This window comes from Panthera uncia (genome assembly GCF_023721935.1).
Source record: "Panthera uncia isolate 11264 chromosome A1 unlocalized genomic scaffold, Puncia_PCG_1.0 HiC_scaffold_17, whole genome shotgun sequence".
In the NCBI taxonomy this organism is placed as follows: Eukaryota; Metazoa; Chordata; class Mammalia; order Carnivora; family Felidae; genus Panthera; species Panthera uncia.
Genome location: NW_026057577.1, coordinates 87,036,870 through 87,057,860, shown reverse-complemented (window position 1 = coordinate 87,057,860; position 20,991 = coordinate 87,036,870). Strand labels below are relative to the sequence as shown.

The window sequence follows — 20,991 nt, the reverse complement described above, 5'->3', positions numbered from 1 at the left end:
GAGTCTGGAGCCTGCTTGGGATTCTGTGTCTCCCTGTCTCTCTGCCCCTCCCCCTCTTGGGCTCTGTCTCTCTCTCTCGAAAATAAACATTAAAAAAAACAAAAAACTAGAAAACAACGCTTAGACTGCAGGCCTTATAAAAACAGGTGGCAAGCCAGGTTTGGATCTAGAACATCCACGCTGGCTACGTAGGGTGGGTGTTGTGCTTATTCTAAAACTTCTCTCCAGCCAGCAACCTGGGTTCCAAATCTTACTAAGTTGCAGATTTGGAGCGGTTTTTGTTTGGAGCAGTTTTAAGTTGCAGTTTTTGCAGCACTTGTCTCTCTCTCTGCAACAGAGACTAACTACCAAACATGTTCGGTGAGAGGCACCAGGTAATCTTATGAAATGTTCGCGTGGTTGCTGATGCACGAAAAGAGAGGGTGTTGGAATCTCAACAGCTCCCAGGGCTGGTAGATGGAGGCTTGGGTCTGCAGGAGCAAGGTGGAGAGGGGCAGGGAAGGCAGTGCAGGTGGTGGGAATCATTCCGAGGCTGGCGGTGCCACTGCAGAGGCCTTCTGGGTGTGGTCCCTGGGCTGGAGAGTGCTGAGGGGACCCTGTGCCCTCTGGTCATCTGCACTCCTAGTGCCCAAGTCATACTTCGTTGTGGTTCGCCTCCAATCATGATATAACTTTGCTTACGTGCCGTCTCCTGCAACAGACTACAAGCTTTTCATTCTCAAGCCTGGGGTGCAGTAAAGGTCTGCTGAGCAGGTGGTCAGATGAGGGCCTTCCAGGCACTTGGTTATGCAGCTGCTGACCTCTGTCTCCACACAGGAAAGTAGAGTGCTCAGAGGGTGTGATGATTGCTTTGTGAGTAGTCCTAACTCAGTTTAGGATTTAGGAGTTCTGGCTCTTGTGCTTCCTCATCTATAAAACGAGAGGATTGGGTTTAGATGATGCCAAGTTTCCTGTCTAAGGTTAAGATATGAGTGGGGTCACAACTGAAACTAATGTAACATGTTCCAACTATACTTAAATTAAAAAAAAAGGGTGGGGGGGGACAGAGGTGCCCAGGTGGCTCAGTCAGTTAAGCATCTGACTTCGGCTCAGGTCGTGATCTCATGGTTCGTGAGTTCGAGCCCTGTGTTGGGCTCTGTGCTAACAGTGCAGAGCCTGCTTGGGGTTCTCTCTCTCCCTCTCTCTCTCTGTTCCTCCCCAACTTGTACTTTCTTTCTCTCAAAATAAATAAACTTAAAAAAAAATTAAAAAGGACAAACATGGAGGGTGCACTTAAGTTTTCTTCCTTTTTTCCTGGGTTTTCTAGGTGATGACACTGAACCCAGTAAAGCCCCTAAATCTAGAGAAGATTGGTTTTCTCCCAAGAAGTGGGTTGGGGAAGGGGAGCAAGGAAACTCAGGTGTATTTCCCACTTGTCTTTTACAAGTAACCAGAGGCTTAACCCGGTGGTGAAGAGCACAGACCTAGAGCCAGCTGACCTGGGTTTGCTGCTTCCACCACGTCCTAGCTGGTTACTTGGGGGCAACATAACTTCTCTGTGCCTTAGTTTTCTCCTTGGTAAATGAGGATAATGACTGTATCTGCCTCAAAGGGTCACCACGATGATTAAGTGGGAGAACATGTGTGTGGAGTGCTCAGAGAGCACTGGGAGTCCCCCTCGCCCACCGGCCAACCTACAAAGGTCCCAAGAAGTGGGGCAGAGCTACCTTGTGCTTCCAGTGTGTGCTCAGGCTTGACTCCAGGTCTAACCAGAATGTGTTTACTGCCTGCCCCCCTCCCCCCAGGAGTGTGCTGATGCCGCCTCCCCAGCTCTGTCACTGGCTGAACTGAGGACATCATGTAGCGACAGTGATCTGGCTGCCGAGTTTGCCAATGCCATCCGTCGGTAAGCACCCTTCCCGTGACCCCGGTGAGCAGTTTATTCCGGAAGCAATGGCTTTCTTCTGAGTTCTCTTGGCTGCTCATGTCAGCTCTTTGTGGGTCATTACAGACTGGCCCGGGAAAGAGTATGTGCTGGTATGTCCACTTTTACCCAGGCCTTGGAGGCTCAACATGGAGAAGCCCTGCTGGTGCCAGGCCTCTGGAAAGGGGAGTGGCAGGGGACAGCATATAGGCAGTCATTTCATCAGCAAGTAGAAAATGTCTTTGCTTTTTTGTTGTGCTGTTGTATTGACTAGAATCTTCAGGACAGTGTCAAATGGTGATGATCAAACAGGCATCATCAGGGGGAATACTGCCTTTCAGCATCATTGGCTCTTTCAAGAAGTCTTCATATGTGTATTTATTCAGTCCTGGACATTTTTTTCTCTACTGTTTCAGTGTTTCTACCCCTCCCTTATTCCTCTCTTCCTGTAAGGAGGGTGCTGACTCCTCCAGATCTCTCTCCCAGATCGTAACGTTGCATATTCCCGCCATCCTTTTGCAGCGCTATCCAGTAGGCGTGGAATGCAAGCCACCTAGGAAATTTAACATTTTCTAGTAGCCACAGTCCAAAAGTAAAAAGAAAGCAATAAATCCACTTTATTTAACCTAGTGTATCCAAAATATTTCAACATGTAGAGTATTTTTTTAAAAGATGTATTAAGATAGTTTTCCCTCCCCCTCCTCCTCCTCCTCTTCTTCTTCTTGCTCTTCTCTTTCCTCCTCCTCTTCTCCTTCTTCCTTTTTCTTCACTAAGTCTTCAAATATAGTATCTATTTTACACTCACAGCACATCTCAAATTCAAACCAAGTGTCAAGTGCACAGGAGCTCGCGTAGCCCTTCCGAAGAGGTTCTTCCACTCAGTTTTCCAGCTCACAAATGGATTCTAAGCTACACCCATTGTGTCTGGCTTCCATACTGAGTTTTCCTATTTGGGTGATGAAATCAATAATCTCTTTTTTTATTTGGGTGATGAAAACTATCCTCTCTTTTTTAACAAGATGAGGCTATCTGAGGATATTTATTAGACATATTCTAAGACATTATTTTGTCTGCTGTATTAACTCTGTTTCCTCACACGTAAGTTCTTTTTAGAGTGGAGTTTTGCGACTCTCCGTCTGGGGTCACAAGCCCAACTTCTGGGCTTCCTGTTCTCCTGGCTGAGAACAGCTGTCTGGCTGCATATGTGGCCCGACTGTCTGGTCCCCTCCTGTCCAGATGGCTGGCGCTTCCAGTTGGAGCACCTCAGAATCCCCTCCCTCCTTTTGTAGCAGCTTTTTTTCTCTGTGCATTTTGCGTTGTTTCCCTTTTCAATAAGGAAAAAAATTTGCCTTCCATTTTTTATGATTGCTCATGGTTTCTGGTATACAAAGAGCACTCCTTGCTTTCTTGACATGCTTGAGGACTTTTAAAAAATGGGTTTCCTGTCATTTCTGGGGGACTTGGGGGTCAGAGGGGACGGCTACAGTAGACTTTCAGGCTGCTGTGCTGACCCAGCTGGGGCTGTTTATGTTACAGTGTGGCCTCCAAGCATGGGGCGTGGGGGGGATGGAAGGCTGCCTTGTGGGGAACTTCACTACCCTCCTGATTTACTCACTGTCCCATTTCGTCTCCCCTTCCAAGCCTTAATGGCTCTGTTTTCACATTGCCAGCCCCTCTGGCCATGAGGTGAAATTGTAATTGCTTTGCTTGAGGCGGGAGGAGAAAAGCAGCCCAAGGAAAATGCCCACAACAAATCCTAATGACTTGACTGTGCCAGAAACATGGGATGCGAATCCACTCCCTGCTTCCAACTGGGAGCCATTTGGATATTGTATTCTCAATTTTTCACATTCCCCAAAGCCCCAAGGCCTTTGCTGGCACAGTGAGGATGCAGGTTCTGCTGACTAAACAGAGAGAGACTTCATTTGTTCTGTCAGTCACGACAGGCTTCCAGTCACCAGCCGAAAGTTGGTTAGCATGGATTTCTAATCAAGACCCAGATAGATGGAGCCAAGAAAGAACCCACAGGACTACAGGAAAAAGGAAAATAACGTCATTATACTGTAAATATAGCTTAGGAACTGGAATAATCATTTCATGAGGGTATATAACACGAATAACCTGAGAGCTGAGGTTTTGGGGGTGTTTTTATTTTTAAAAATCAAGTGGAGGCTCACATCTTCTTTGAAGCTCTTAAATCACTGCCGAACTAGTGGTGGAAGTTAGCTGAGGGAATCTGCCCTCTATTTTCAGCAATATCTCTCCCTTGGAAGAAGGATGGTTGCAAACAACAAAGTTGTGGGCCCAGGCATCCAGGCTGCACAGAGCGGGGGTAGAGAGGGGCTTGGGAGACGGGCTAAGCAGCGGTCTTTTTTTGAGGAGAAACCTCTCAGGAATGTAGGTGCCTTGCTGGTTCTAGGTCACTGCCCCAGGCAAGTCTCCCTGCCAGCCACCTCGCTGGGTGTCCGCCTCCGTCAGTCCTTCCCTACCCAACCTCCACCCTCTTGGGTCTTCTCCCAACCTTCTGTTTGGAATCAAACCAAGACTCCAGACAATCACACTTTGACTGTGTAACTCCCATCTGGTCTGATTTCGTTCCCTCCACTTGCACGAACATTCACTGTGCTTTACTGGCACTGGCATTACCATAAAACCCCATCTGGATGACCAGGTTTCCAGTCTTGCACAGAAGTTTTCTTATCAGGGCACCTTGTTTTTGCTGTGGTCCACACAAGCTGTGTGCCACGAAACCCTTCTTCCTCTCAGATCCCTCTCTTGCTCTTGGTCCTAGTAAAATGGAAGTGAATGACCTTTCCACCGAAGAAGTGAACTGTAAAAATGCAGTCGAGAACGTATTTTCAGAAATGACTCTCTGTACTTACATGGTGTTTGCGTAGCCTGCCTTCGGGACCTGAGCACAGCTGAGAAGAGAGGCTGTTTCATCTCCATCATATTCTTGGGAGGCAGCGAGGAGCAGGCATTGCTCTCCATGTGATGGGGGTGGGCTGGGGACTAGCAGAGCAAGGCTGAGTAGTTTCCCAAGGTCACACAGGGAGGCAGTGGGACATTTGTGTGCTTTTACCTTCTCTGCTGCCGCCCACCCCCCCACCCCAGCCGTGTGCTGGCAGAAGTGCTAACAGATGAGTGTGAGCTGAGCTCACATGTAGGGGCTCACTTGAAGACTCTGCCCACTGTAGTGTGCATGGTCTGGCCAGAGAGGAACATCTGTGCCTCTGGTACATGACTGTGCACCTGTCTAGCAGATGCTGAGGGCAAATGAAGTGCTGGGGTCCGGGGGGCAAACTTCCTCAAACGCACAGACCCTGGGTTCTGTTGGTTAAAAGGTAGGGATTCTGTGCTCTTCAGTGCTAGATAACAAGAATGGGGCTTGTGACATGGTGACCACCTCAGACGATTGCACATCCACCTGTCACTAGGCCCCCAAGCAGGGCAAGACCCCACCTGGGGAGATCAGGACCTGGCTCCGGCTCCGACACAGCCACCTGCAGAAGCCAGCCACCCTGCTGGGGGCATCTAGTCCCAGGCCCCCGAGGGGCCCTGCTGAGCCCTGTAGGGAACTGGAATCTACCACCTGTGCATGCACATGTGCCAGATCATTCTGTAAAATGCCACCTAAAGGTGTCATCCACACATGACCGTGGCCACTCTGTCCAGGGACCAGATGTGCCCGACTCATCAAGCAGAGATGCACTTAGACATCCTTTTCTCTCTCTGAGGAGTAACGAGCCCACTGCAGTTTGGAGAAGAGCTGCATATCAGATCCCTGAGAGGAGACATCTAGGGCAGGTGGGCCCCACCTGACTGGTGTGGTCATGAGACACCAGATCTGGGGGACCTGGATGTGTCCCAATTGGGAGTGGAGCTGGCAAGAAGGAGTGGGTGCAGGAGGCAATGTCTCAGAGTTCATCGAGATGGAGCGGGAACCCCTCCTATTCTCTCTGGCCCGTGGGCCTGCCAGTGTGTGTGCAAGTCAGGAGGCAAAGAATTGCAGATGACAGACCTTGACACACCTACCTGCAGGAGTGACACAAGAACCAGGAAAAGATGTTTGAAAGCAAGGTGGCCAGTCATTCAAACTGGAGTTGGTTGAGAACGGGAGAGCTGGCTGGAGAAGGGTGCTGTGCAGGAGCAGATCTGTGAGGAATGGGTCCAAGGAAGGAGACTCTGGAGCACGTGTGTGTGCTCGAGAATGCCGCAGCGGAGTTGGGCGGGGGTCTTTGGGCCTCACCAAGTGACTTTGTGAGATGCAAATCTGATGGTTACCCTGCATCAGCGTTCTGTTGCCATGTAACAAATGATCACAAGCTTAGTGGTTTAAGACCACACCCATTTATTAGCTCGTGTTGTGCATGGGTCAGAAATACCAGGCACAGTATGACCGGCTACTCTCGCTTAGGGCCATGCTCTCCTGAGGCTCTCGGGAAGAATCTGCCTCCAACTCCTTCTGCCTGTTGGCAGGTCAGCTCTTTGTGGCTGTAGGGCTCACCTTGCATTTTCTTGCTGGTTGTTGGCCAGTGATAACTCGACTCCTAGAGGCCTCTGAAATACCTTCTGCACTTCCATTCTGAAAGTCCGCAAGGAGAACCTCCCCACTCATCAAATCCCTTTCCTGCTTTAAATCTTTTCCAGGAAGAGCCCGGCCCCTTTTGAGGGCTCACCTAATTAGGTCAGGTCTACCCAGAATAATCTTCTTATCTTAAAAGATCAGCTGTTTGGGGTCTTAATTACATCTGCAAAAATCTCTCACAGCAGCACCTAGGTTAGTTTTGATTGAATCACTGGTGTGTTGAAGGTGTCTATTCACGCCTGTGATCTTGGGGGCCATTTTAGAATTCTACCCAGTTCTCCTGGTTACTTAAAACCTTCCAGTGACTCACAGTCGTCGGTGTCCAAATTCCTTAGCCAGTGTGATCTGACCCCTGCCTGATTCTCCACCCTCACCTCCTATCATGTGCACCACCACCCCCACCGCCACCCTGAGTCACACCAGACCACTTATTCTCTGTTGTGCCTCTGGGACTTCAGTCCTGCTGCTGCTCGTGCCCTCACATCACCTAACCCCATACTCCAAGCACTGAAGTCACTGTGCCTCTACCCTGTCTATAAAATGGGTCTGTTTGGTGTTTTTTGGTTCCTGTGCCCTGAATTTGCTTCTATCACAGAACACATAATTGCTCTGCTTCTCATGTGCCTGGTTCCAACCTCCCCTCCCCCTGTTTCACCTGCCACCCCTTGCAGAAGGAGAGTCCCTTTTGGGCAGGGATCATGGCTTACTCACCCAGGTATATGGCCTCAACTCGGATGCCTTTGTTCCTTCTAAATGGTCCCTAAATTCTCTCAGCCTCATTTCTCTCTGCTAGAGAGAAAATGCTAGAGCCTCAAAACACAGCATGTCCAGAGGCATCTGTGTGGCTCAGTCAGTTAAGTGTCCAACTCTTGATCTCAGCTCAGGTTGTGATCTCAGTTAGTGAGATAGAGCCCTGTGTGGGGCTCTGCACTGCCAGCATGGAGCCTGCTTGGGATTCTCTCTCCCTCTCTGTCCTTCCCTGGCTTGCACGTGCGTGCTCATGCTCTCTCTAACTAACTTAACAACAACAAAAGTATTAAAAAAAAAACAAACAACGGCATGTCCAAAACAAATTGTAATCTGTTGGCTCCTGCACTTTGAAATTGGCCTCTTCTTCAGAATTCTTACTTATTACAAATTATATTTTTCTAATGATCCAGGATTACAACTTTGAAGTTTCTCTCTCTACCTCCTGTTAGCATAGGTGGTTCTTTCCCTTAAAATCCTAGCCATTCCTGACCATTTGCATTGTCTTCTCCTGAGGTTAGCCCTCGACTCCTCAGGACTCTGGGAGTAGCATCCTGATTGGTCATTCTGCCGTTAGGCTCACCCTGCGTTCTGCCACCAAACATGCCTTTGAGCAGCACACTTCCGATCAGGTTGCTCTGCAGACATCTTCAGTGTCTTGGCATCTGAGATCGTCTGTGTATTAGCTTGCTAGCCCGTTTTCAGGTGTTTCTCCTGTACAGAGTCTGTAGTCCAGGTTCATCTGGACAATCATCTTCCCGGGAGCATCCTCTTCACCTTATGCCCCTGTCTCTCTCAACCTGTGGACCCCACCTCTCATCCCCTCCAGTAGGACACTTACCTTCCTGAAGCTTTCCTATCACCTCCACCGTGTACCTACCTGCTCTTCTCTACGCCCCCACAGGTGCTGACCAGGAGCCTTCTCAGTTCAAAGCCAAGTCCAAGTTGCAAAAATGTGCCCGGCTCTAGAAGTCTTCCAGACTTGTAGGAAGCACGTGTCCGTGAAAGGACAAAAGATGGCGCCAGTTGACCCCTGTTATTAGCAGCTATGGATTAATAATGGCTTTGAGCCATACAAAGAGTAGAATAAATGAAGAGGGAATTAGCTGTGGTCCTTTTTAGAGCAGGAGCCCCCGTGAGCAAAACAGCAGCAGAATCTTCACTATTTTGTCAGTAGGGCCACTATTTTAAACGGTGCTATTTTATTAAACTCGTATCTGCTGATTCTTCGTATTTGGCTGATTTAGAATAGCAATCAGATAACAAAAGTTGTGCTTAGAATTCTGTAGATACACGTGGATCTGCAGGATGTTAATGGGGTACAAAGTGCACCTATGAGTTGATTAGCATGTAAATAACTTGCTGAGCCAGGGCCTCAAAGGGCATAGGTAAAAACCAATGTTCACCTCACACACGCGCGCGCGCGCGCACACACACACACACACACACACACACACACACACACAAACACACACACACCCGTGAGGTGGGCAGAGCTTGGGTAACTGACATTTCTTTTCATTTCTGTCGTCCTCTCCGTCCCCTCCACTCCCAGAGCCCAGATAAAAGGCCTTTCCCCAGATCTCCTAGAAGCAGAGTGCCTTGCAGCCGCAGGTAAAAGCAGTGGCCCACCTGTGGACACATAGCTGCACTTCCTGGGCAAGAAACATGGTCACAGGAAAGTCTGGGCCAGAAAAGATGGTTATGCTCATCTTGCTGCCACTCCCAGCAAAATGTAGCCACGCTCCAACGTTAACACCGGCAGAGCGTCATTACCTGGGGCCACCTCATCCTCAGCGCCACAGGCATGGGCTCTTCTCTAGAGGTCTTTATCCCCCTACCCCATGCCTCCCTTTGTGACCCACAGCGAGATGCTGAAGAGCACAGGCTTGCACACAGACCGTGGGACACATGCCAATTCCACGGGCATACTGGCAAGTCGCTTAAGTGGGTCTCAAGTTCCTCATCTGAAAAACTAGAAGAGTACTAATAGCACTGACCGCCAAGGGTCGTTGTGAGAAGTAAATAATTCCATCTGTGTGAAGGACTTAGAGACTGCTGTTAGCGCTGCCTGGCTTTTCTCAAAGGTCAGTGTAGTTACAGACTCTGATGATGACCATGAGGGAAATAACTAGAGTGAGGTGATACAGTCACTATGGAGATGGGTTTTTTTAATTAAATACAGATTGCAATGAATAGTATGGAGGAAATGACAAGGTACTGTGACGGCATACCTCTGGGACGTATGTTTAGATGGGTAGGCAAGGTGGGCTTTCACAAAGAGGTGACATTTAAGCTGACATGAGAAAGAGGAAAGGTAGCCAAGTGGAAGAAGCACATGTCGAGCAGGGGGAACCTAGTACAGGGTTGTGTGGTGGGAAACAGCATAGTGTGTGCTGGGAACTGAGAGGATTCCAGGCTGCAAGGTGGAGGGTGATACCCAACACTGGGTAGGCAGAGGTCGGGTCAAGCAGGGCCTCTGAGATCAATGTGAGACCGCAGACTTGACTCTAAGTGCAAGTGGAAGGCACTGAAGGACAATAATATGATCTGATTTGTCCTGTTAAAGAATTAGCCAGCGGCTGTGTGAGGACCAGTCCAGAGGGTGCAGAAGTGAAGCAGAGACCCCAGTTAGGAGGCGCTCATGGTCGGCAGTGAGGGCAGCCTGGACCTCTAGGCGGTGGGGCAGAATTTTCACAAGGCTTGGTGGATGGGGATTGCCATTGAGTGGAGGTGGAGGACAAGGAAAGGGAGGAGTTGGGCTGATTCTAGACTGGTGACTGCAGCTGGGCTGTGTTGCTGTCTGCTGACAGGGCAGGAAGGGTGGATTGGAACGATGATCTGGAAGGTTCTGCTCCAGGCATGATAAATAGATGCCTTTTGAGTAGAGATGTCAAATAGACAAGTCCAGAGATCCAAGGAAGGGCCTGGAAATAACAACTTGGAAGCTTCCAGCATGTAGGTCACTTTTAGGAACGTAAATGGGAATGGAGAGAGGCAAGGAAAGAAAGGGTAGGACGCAAAATACGGCCCAAGTCCTAAATACTCGGGGATTTCGAGTCGGGCAGTGAAAGAGGAGTCTGTGCGGAACAGGGAGGGACGGCTGGGACCACACGGTGGAAGGCCGAGTGGGCTCAGGGCTCCCGAGTGAAGGATGAAGGTGTGCGTGCACCAGGAAGAGGGGAAGGGGTAGGCAGCTGAGGTCCTGGGTGACCTGACGAGTAGTGGCAGTGGAGAGGAAGCCTGTTGGGGTTCACAAGTGGAAGGGGAGGGAGAGAGGAACCACATACGCAGACGATTCTCGCTATTGAGTAATTGTGTATAACGAGCAATTACCCAGAGACTGCAGGCCGTGTGGCTGCAGTTCCCCGCGGTTTGGTCTGATCGCAGCCTTGCGGAAGGTCTCCTGACGGCCTCACAGCCTCTCGCCCTGTTGCTTCCCTGGCGCGCCCACCACGTTTGGGTTTGTGATTATAGCGCCCACCGGCCTTTTTGTTTTGGAGACAGCGTACCCCCTCCCTGGTGGCTGGTGAGCCCTCCCCTCCTCCCGGGCACTGCGGCCCTCTCTGGACCACACATGTGCTGCCACTTACAGGTGCTCACATTGAAAAGAAAAACCGCCCCTGGCTCTGTGGTGAGAGGCTCACAGGACCCTCGGGGAGCAGGAAGGACCATCGTTTTGGGTGGAGCAGGGGGCCCTTGACTGAAATGTGTGTGCAGGCAGGTGCCGCAGGCTTGCACAGTGAGAGTGCTACCAAAAAAGAGAGACTTTTCACCTGCCGGGGGAGGCTCGCGTTCCTGAGTCAGGAAACCAGGAAGAAGGCAGGGATGATGTTGTTCTGGGCATTCCGGAAAACACCGTATTGGAGGGGCAGAGGGAGCATGTCGTGTTTAATGTTTACTTTCTTTTCTGTGTGGAGCCAAGAAAGTGGTGTGTTAGCCTCATTATCTTATCTAGACACACTATAAATTCTTTCTCGGCTAAAGGCCAAGAAAAATTTGAACCAGAAACTAGAAGGAACAGGATGTGAATGACTGAAGTTCCAAAATGACTGGAATAAGAACTTCCAGAAACTGAGGAAAGTGGTAGACTTAAGGAAAGTGTGCCCCCCTGCATGTCATATCACATTCAGATCCAGAACCTTCTGAGACCGCGTGAAGTACATCATACATCTGGTGAGGAACACTTAACCTTACCCATTTCGTAAATTTGCTTGGTAGTTAGAATCACCTGGGTGCTCCTGGGCCTCACCCCAAACCTACTGACATGGAATCCAGGGTGACCCCTGGTGCTGTGCTGCAAGCACGTGCCCTGGTCGCCTGGTGACAGAACACAGGTCACAAATGGAAGTCACGTGGGCAATTTAAACTTTATTAGTAGCCACGTTTAAAACTTGAAAAAACAAAAGATGAAATTTACTCTAGTAAAATGTTTAGCTCGATATATCTAAAATATCATTTTAACATATAATCAATATTTTTATTTTTTTTCAATGTTTATTTTTAAGAGAGAGAGAGAGGGAGACACAAAATCCGAAGCAGGCTCCAGGCTCCGAGTTGTCAGCACAGAGCCCTACGTGTGGCTTGAACTCACGAACCATGAGATCATGACCTGAGCCGAAGTCGGACGCTCAACTGACCAAGCCACCCAGGCACCCCAATATTTTTATTATTTTTAAGTTTATTTAGAGACAGAGAGAATGCATGCACGTGCTCGAGCACGCAAGCAGGGGAGGAGGGATAGGGAAACAGAGAATCCCAAGCAGGCTCACAGATCCCACGAACCATGGGATCGTGACCTGAGCCAAAATCAAGAGTTGGACGCTTAACCGACTGAGCCACCCAGGCACCCCAGGATATTTTAAAAGTTGTTGAAATATTTTACGTTTTTTCTTTTTTTTCCCACATCAAGTCTTGACATTTTGGTGTGTATTTACACTTGCAGCATATCTGGGTTTGGACCAGCCATGCTTCAGGTGCTCAGATGGCTGCGGTGGCTAGTGCTGCCGTACTGGTGGTGTGGATGTAGAGTTGTAGCTGGGGCACAGGGGTGCAAGAGCACCTGTGCTGGGGGTCACACAGACCAAGTTTGGCCACTCACCACTGACAAAATCCAAAGGCAGAGAGGTGAGTGGTAGTGACACAAGAAGGGAATTTACTTGAGTGAGGCCAACACCGGGAAGACGTGAACTGTTGGCTTAAATACTGCCTCCAAGTGCTGAAGATACTTCTAGGTTTATGTAGGGAAAATGTGGGACAGAGGTCAGGGGGTGCGTGCAGGGTTTTGCTGGGTCAGGGTAGTCATTGCTTAAGGGGATAGTTTCGGTTCCCATCAGGGGATGCTTTGCCTGCACGTCTTTTGCCTGGGTTCAGAGATAAAATGGAAAGAAAAACTTAATTGGAAAGTGCAGACTAAGGTCAAAATGGAGGTAAAGTCCTCTTTCATGGTCACTTCAAAGTGGTTTAGTATTTCAGTCGACGAGTGACACTTGGAACCATGACTCGTATGACAGGTGTCTGCCTCACTCAAATGAAAACAGGTAAAGTAACCCATGTTTTAGGTTTAGGTTTGAAATTTGGCCTCATCTTTGTATCAGTAAATAAATCAGCATCCTGGTTCTGTCCTGGGATCTGTACAAACAGGTGCACTCTCATCTCCTTCCTGAGGCCCAGGGAGTTCTTAGAGGCAACTCGCAGCTCCCAGTGTGCCCCTGCCCCCCAGGGTTGGGCAGGGCCTCTCCTCTGTCTTCCTGGTCCTGAAAAGCCTGCCAGGTCCGGAAAAATTCCCTCCGGTCCCCCAGGGGCCTGGGTATTGGGGCAAAGGAACCCTTTGTTTTGTGGTGAGCCTGGGATTTCCATATTCTCTAGGCTGGTGGGGCAGGGGTGTGGATGGAATTGGGGTGGGAAAGGGTATCGCTCTGGGCAGTTTTTTTGTTTTGAGTTTATTGAGTTCATGGTGACATTTTAAATTCACTTCATGATTTTTTTTCCCCTTTACACTGTTCATCAACTTTAGAACAAAAGACAAAAGAATAGGAACAGTAACAAAAAATGTAGGACAAATAACTCCTTCCCCATTCTTAATAGCCAGAAGGAAGAGGGAGAAATCTTTCCTGTTGTCCTCACATTGCCTCAGCTGACAGAGGGCTGCCTGTCACCACCCTCCATGACACTTCTCACTTCTGCTAGAAAATGGTCCGCTCTCTGCATTACAGTAGTAAATGCAACCAGATCTGAGATCTCCTGGGGGCTGCTAAGGCCCCTAAGACACTCACATTCCTCAGGAATTGCTCTGCAGCCGCCCTGGCTCCAGTTCCCTTAGGGTGGGTGAGAGGATTCACTGAGTAGTCATCGGGATTTAGGGCTGGTTGTTAGGTTTCCTTTAAAAAGATCTTTCCCCCTCCATCCTCACAAAAGCAAGCCTAGATTTTTGTGTCGCAGTTCTTTCATTAGTGAGCTTGTCGGAAAGCCCGACTTGCGCTTAGAGTAACTGGAGGCAGAAACGTAAAAGATATTTGAAAAGCCAGGAAGGGCTAGCCCATCTGTGCACCCTCCCACAGCCCTCCTACAGGAAGCGTTACCACTGAGACTGGTTCTCACACACTTTACAAAAAGCATACAAAAAGTTACAAAAACTTTAAGCAATGCAGAAGTGAGTAAAGTAGAACATGAGAGCCTTCAGTCACCCCTTCTGGGAGTTACCTGTTGTTGAGTGGTGGGTAGCTCTCTGGTCTGTTAAGAGTGTCTGGTCTGGTAGTTGTTAGTGTCTGAGCCGTTCTCGCTCAGATTTTTAGTTGTCTTTGCAAAACTGGCATCCAGTAGAACTTGTCCTTTTCACTTGATGATATATCAGATACCTTTCCATGCCAGTGCACGATGATCTGCATTTTTAACAAATAGTTGCAGGGCATTTCAATAGAACCAGTATACCTTGATGAACTTAGCCAGTCCCCTGGTTGGTCCCCATTCTTAGCTGTTGTAACCAGTACTGAAGTGAGTCCAGCTGTAATCTCATGTGTCTTTAGGCACCTACATGTGCTGTAAGAATAATTCCTTGAAATCAGGTTGTCTACTCAAGGAGTATGTTCACTTTTTATTTTGCTACATGCTTCCAAATTGTCTTACAGAACAGTTGTGCTCATGTACATTTGTCATCCACTCATGCATCATTTTTAGAGGAATTTCTTCTGTAAATCCTGGTTTCTCATTATGCTCCAAGGAATCTGATACCTTCAGTGAGTTGTTATGAAGCTATTTTAACAACTTTTGTCCCGGAGAAGCTGTCACCCAGGCATGGTGCTGGGTACCACCAGAGTATATTTGAGTAAGGTCTTTGCCACCGTAGAGCCTACACGCTAATGGGGGAACCTGGTGAGTGAATTCAAATAAACCATATCAGATGGTGCTGCATGTGACACTTAGGACTATGTGGTAACACTGTGCCTCTTGAGGGAAGGTCTCATTAATGCTTCCCTGCCCAGGTCTCACGCTCTTGAGGAAATCACAGGAAGGCAATATGCACATTGGACACCAGAAACCTCCCATAACTGAACCCTAAGTCAATTACTTTGAGTTCCTCTAGCAGGAAAGAGCCCAAGGAACTTGAAACCATGGGGCAGGGGGTTTTCAAAGTGCAAATCTAATTTAAGTACTTTAAAGGGGGAACAAGGACCTTTAAAATGAGAATATTGATTTCCACTCCATCAGTACTGCTTTTTGTGTTTCTGCAAAAGTAGTACATGTTGATTTCACAAGTACAAGGGACTTGTCCAGGGTAGGCAGCCCAGACCAGAGGTTTTGTACTCAAATCAGGGTGATTCAAGAGATGCTTCAGCACACTTGGAAAAGAGGAGTGTGGGCCCCAGATAAGGTTTTGTGGTCAAGCTGTACTTGTGGCTGAGCATTTGGTATGCCCAAGCAGAAACTTCTAGACTGGCTTACTTCCCATAGCTGGAAGGCTACAACCTCCCGCCTTATTCCTTTGTGACACAAGACGGAGAGCTGAGATCTCTAAGGGGCTCTTCTCATTAAAGAAAGCAGTGCTGAGATGTTCTGGTTCTGCTGAGCGGAAGGTGAACTCTTGAGCCCTCTAGTAACTTCCTCTTCATACCTGCCTTTTGACTTTACAAGCTAAACCTTCCTCTCTGCCACCACTTGCAGGGTAATAGCCACCACCCCCATCATGTCAAGTTACTCAAGGCGTGCTCTGTCTCTCCTTTGATACAGAGAAAAGAAGTTAAAGGCCAGAGTGCAAGAGCTGGTGAGCGCCTTGGAAAGACTCACCAAGAGCAGTGAAATCCGACACCAGCAATCAGCAGAGTTCGTGAATGACCTAAAGCGAGCCAACAGGTAAAGTCTCCATTTGTGGATTCTCAAGGGTGCCTGGACTCCCACACCAGGGAGGGCAGCTCCATAATTACTGGAAACCAGTACTGGAATGAAAAGTCCTCACCTGCCCTCCCCCACTCCCCCAGCCTGGTCTTCCCTAGAGCATTACATAGTGTTATGTATGTTACATAGATGACTAAGAAATACTCAGTAAAGGCCTGTCCTTGGGCCACATGTTTGGGAAATACAGCACACTGTGGTCCCCTTAACAACTAACACAGTAAAGGTTCTGAGAAGTCCTACAATGAAAAGATATGTTTGTGTTTAAGCCAACGTCTTCCAAACAAAATTGGCTACAGAACCTTTCTTGAGCATTTGTTTTGTATTTATTTGTCTTAAGTAAACTCTGCCCCTGACGTGGGGCTTGAACTCACGACTCCAAGATGGAGACGCTCACTCTACCAACAGAGCCAGCCAGGCACCCCTATTTGAGCAACACTTAATATCTGGTGGAACACTTTACAGAGTACTGCTCTAAGGCAGCAGTCTCAAACTTTTTGGGCTCAGGACCCCTTTATGTTCACAAAACTTGAGGAACTCAAAGAACTTTGTTTTCAAAATATTTATTGATAAATCTCACTTTAGAAACTAAAACCGAGACAAATGTCTGTAACTTTTTATTCATTTACAAGAAAATAAAATAAATTTACATATAATACAACTGGCACTTATTTAAAAAATAACTATTTTCCAAAAAGATAATTAGAAAAGTGGTACCGTTTTTACAGTTTGGAAATCTATTTAATGTCTGGTTTAGGGGCGCCTGGGTGGCTCAGTTGGTTGAGCATCCAACTCTTGGTATCTGCTCAGGTCGTGATCTTACAGGTTGTCGAAGGATTGCGTCCACGCTGTCAGCGCAGAGCCTGCTTTGGATTCTCTCTCCCTCCCTCTGCCCCTCCCCCCCACCTGTTGCACACATGCGCGCTCTCTCAAAATAAACTGGTGTAATAGGGCACACATCCATTTCTACAGGCAATATATTGTTTTGAAATAAATCAGGAATATCTAGCTTCACACAGATGCGTAGTTAGGAGGTAAAGGACCTCCAAGGCCTCTCCTGAGGGGGTTTTGGGAATCTCTGGGAGTCTGTTCTCAGACCACACTTGGAGGACCTCACTGTACATGGAATGGACTGGGGTGCTATTTTGAACCAGAGAGGGTATTAGGACTTGCTCACCCCCTGTTCTCTTCCACCATGCTCTTTATAAGTTCTTTGTAAGAACTTTATAAGTTCACAAAGGCTTATATTCCGTGTTTGGCTGGCAATGTTAGTTTATGGCCTCGTGCTCTGAATCCCACCAGCCCAAAGCGTAAAGAGAAGTCATCGGAGCCTCTGTGCCCGCCTCCTAGGTGAGGTCACTTAGACTGCAGGGCTTGAGGAACACTCTTGGTAGTTTACACTTGACCATCTGTTGTAGGCAGCCGTGGAACAACAAAAAGATCCAGATTCACCGTTTGTATTTAAATGACAGATTTCTGGAATTCAGCTGCCTTTTCTGTTACTGATTTTGGATGTGGCTAGTCTGGGTTGTTGGTTTACACTCCTCCTAACAGATTAGGGAGAAGTCTCTAGCACGGAAACTAACTACAGTTAAGCCAACAGGTGAATGGCCATGAGCGCTGAACACCTGACTTCAGATTCCTACTTTAGAGACCGAGGGACCGCTCTCTGGACCTGGTTACCCAGCAGACAGTAGTGTGTGCCTCAACACTCCTCAAATAATTCGTCCTTCTCCTCCCCTCTCCTCCCACAGCAACTTGGTGGCTGCCTATGAGAAAGCAAAGAAGAAGCATCAGAACAAACTGAAGAAGTTGGAGTCTCAGATGATGGCCATGGTGGAGAGACACGAGACCCAAGTGAGGATGCTCAAGCAAAGAATAGCTCTGCTGGAGGAGGAGAACTCAAGGCCACACACCAATGAAACTTCACTTTAATCAGCACTTGGGCACCAAAGCTCCTTCCATGGAAGCTAAACTCTAGCAGTTCACCGGGGACAGAAGCACCCCGGAGGCAGAGCACCTGGTGGGAGAGTGACAAAAAGGAAGGTTGGCAGGTAGGTCAGCACCTGCATAGTGGAGTGCCATGGACTCATCAGCCCCAGGGGTGAGTGGCCTGGTGACACCGTGTAGACTATCCAGAGGCTCCCGCCCCTCCCCTTCCAGGCCCACGGACAGCCTGTAAATACCTGCTCTGTGCGCCATGCTCAGTAGGCCTTGCTTCTGCTCTCAGCCCCGGCAGTCACTCTCCCACCTGTTCTGGAGCTTGTGTATCGGTGGTACCCTCAGCATTTGTTTTACAAGACTGTCCATTCTTTCCTTATCTTTGACATCCCATTTCTCCTCTTTCTTCTTCAGGGATAAATGCTGACAAAACATGGGAGTGGGGAGGGGTTGTCTTCAGCCTCTAGAACTGATTTGCTTATTGCAACCAGGCCTTTGGTGTTCAAGTCCCACTACCAACCCCAAGACAGACGGTCGCTCAGAGGTGCTCTGGAAGGTAGATTACAGGGGGGTGGTGCGTAGGCATTGCTTCTGGTCCCTGATACATTTGAAGTTACAGGGGGAGCAACCTCAGGGCTATGCCTGACAGCTGTTTGGGAGAATGAGCACTTCTTTCACCTCTCACTGTGGATGTAGGGATGGGAAGGGCACTTTCTTTTGACTCTGGGATTTTCCCTCCCAGTGGAGCCTTATTAAAGCCAAGATTTAGAGCTGAGATAGTCCTATTGATACATAGAGTGGAACTAAAATTTTACCAGGAGTTTCTTCAAGAGCAGAGGAGCATTAGTACTTTTGCCCACCCCAGGGCACCACATAATTGCTGTTCTGCATGAATCAAACAAAGCTCATGCACAGGACGAGAAACATAGCTCTGGACCTCTCTTTCTCTAAAGGCAAGAGGCAGGACGTGGAGTAGACTGAATGTTTTGCAGGCTGATACCACCTATTGAAGAGACTGCTACTGAACCACCAGTTCAACTTTACTTCTGCTGTTAGGAAGGGCAGGGGGTGAAGAAATGGTTGTTGAGACCTCCTTTTATCCCCCTAGAGAAATGGCAGTTGGTATACGGTACTTAGTCCTTAAACAGGTTAAATCTCAAGAAAAATGCTGACAGGGCTGGGCGGGGACCAAAGTACCTGAATTCTTTCAGGAAGGCCTCCACCATCTTAAATTCATTATTCCATTCCTGTCTTTCAGTTCTTCTGTAGTTACCCTACACTGACATTTTCAAAGACCACTTGCCTTTCATTCTGTAGCACCTGAAGATCCACCCAGTCTCCTGAGAACTGTATCCCAATGCCACAGTGCACGAAGTTTTGTTTATGACCAGGTCACATTACAGCCCCAATATCCGTGAACTACTAAAGGTCTGTTTTCAGACAACCTGAGTTCCTCAAGCCTTCTTTGCAATGGCGAAGGCCACTCCAGCCACCACCTTGGAGGGCAGGGCAGTTCTTTCCCAAAAGCGATCACCCTTCTTTCTCAGGCCAGCAGTGAAGCTGCCTGCCTTCAAACAAAACAAAACAAAAAACCAGTGTAAGTCTGGAAGGACCAGCTTTTGGTTGGCTGCTTTGATCACTGTGAAAGTGCCCACTGGCTCCTGTTTCTGTTATGTATCTACTATTTAGCAAAGATGGTTCTTGTGATTTTTTTTTTCTTAATTTTTACGCTTGTGATAAAGTTTCATTTTGTCATAAGGAAAATTTTATGGCTAAAAAAGTATGTGCAAAAGGGGTTTAAAAGGCAAAATGCTGGTTTTCCCCATTTTTCCAGTCTGCCTAAGGGAAATGGCCTCCCCTTAGCCAACTGGGATATCCAGGGTGGGAAACCACTCATGGCTCTTCTGTTGACTGCACAGGCATCAGAAGTTTCAATTTCACCAACACTGAAAGGTATAGCTGACACAGGAATAAAATCGTCTGCTGACCTCTGTCTACCATTCTTGGTCCAAGTTAGAAGAGAACTCACTCTTTTAGGTGAGTCATATAGGGTCATGTAACTCTTTCAGACTCGGGAGGTCTCAGCTCCTCCATTTTAAGCCCAGTATTACCCTACCTGGTCTCCTTTGAGTTTATCCTTCAACATCATACTTTTTAATATGTGGTGACTAGATCCAAACTATTTCCCCAGAAAACTGTTACTTTTATAAAGGTGTGGAATAAAAAAGCAATTAAATAGTTGATTTCCTTTCCTTGTGTTTTTCAAATACTCCCTAAGACAAGATGCTGGTTGAAGGTGAACCAAGAGGCACTGATTTATTCTAATCATGAGTCCCACTAAAACCACATTGATTAAAAGTAAAAAAATTGCAGGTGCCTGAAAACCTGAGTTTTTCTTTCTAAATAGAAGCTGGTTTATTGACCTCTCCATAAAAGGTAAACAATGAAACAGATTTGACTTTCATGTTTTTGTTTTCTGGCTTCCTCAGTGGTTACTCCTTTTAGGCAGTCACCTTCTCTGTTCAGAGTTCAGTCTCTGGCTCTCAGAGAAACAGACACAGGAAGAAAGGCTCCATCTCACAGTTCCTTAGGGTTGTATTTCCCACTGCCGAATTAAGGCAAAAATCGGGCAAAAGAGACTGCAGTCTGTGGCTGGAGCGGCATCCATGTGTGGGCCCGCCAACTGATCTGATGTTCTGCCAAACCCCATCTGCACCAGCTGCCAGAACTTCAATGGACTTGCAGGTGGGAAGATTCCTCTTTGAGACATACCAGAAGTTATTTATGATTAAGTATCTTGTGTGATCAGACGGGTGAGATTTTTCATGCCCTTCCTCCAGCTCATGCTCCAGCCCCAGCGGTACACACTAGATGTTTCATCACTGCCAATGCAGGTAATTAACTGTTTCATATTCGCTCTCATCTGCAAGCATGTCAAGTTCCTGAAGTTAATATCCATGTTGCCTGAAACTGGAATGTTCGGTTAATAAAAAAATTAAGCGCCAGTTAAACATAATTGCTTAATTCTCCTTGGAGATGCATGCACCTGTTGCTGAGTCCTCCTCTGAGCCTGCGTCAGTACTTTCTACAGGGATCTCAGAGAACTTAATTAGAGCCCCGACATTCTACTCCAGAAAGGCAGTCCCAATTAGACCCAATGCGATTTTTTTCTCAAAAACTGTTAGGATGAGGCTAGTAAGGATTTTACTGCTCTAAGAAAAACTTGAAACTATTTGAAGATCTCCTAATTCCCACCTACATACAGATCCAATTATGTTCTTCTAAATGAAGGAAAAAAAAAAACACCCCATAGTTTTAGCTCATCTGGACTGGAGTCTGTCAATGGCATGAATTTAAGAACCTCTACAGTATCCTAAAAATTCTTAATTCTATCAATTACCTAACTCAAAGCTCTCACGTGTTT

At 47.7% G+C, this 20,991-nt stretch overlaps 1 protein-coding gene and 1 long non-coding RNA gene across 3 annotated transcripts in view; one reads left to right on the top strand and one right to left on the bottom strand.

Moving 5' to 3' along the window:
• The window catches only part of MCC (MCC regulator of WNT signaling pathway), a 267,902-nt gene extending 247,171 nt beyond the window's left edge, over window positions 1–20,731 (top strand). The window contains exons 15-17 of the mRNA XM_049647726.1: window positions 1,785–1,885; window positions 15,465–15,587; window positions 17,381–20,731. Coding sequence (XP_049503683.1) covers window positions 1,785–1,885; window positions 15,465–15,587; window positions 17,381–17,561 — 405 coding nt within the window. The 3' untranslated portion in view covers window positions 17,562–20,731. The remainder of the gene's footprint in view (window positions 1–1,784; window positions 1,886–15,464; window positions 15,588–17,380) is intronic.
• Window positions 1–20,991, bottom strand: part of LOC125934382 (uncharacterized) — a 365,655-nt gene that overhangs the window by 235,287 nt on the left and 109,377 nt on the right. The window lies entirely within an intron of this gene.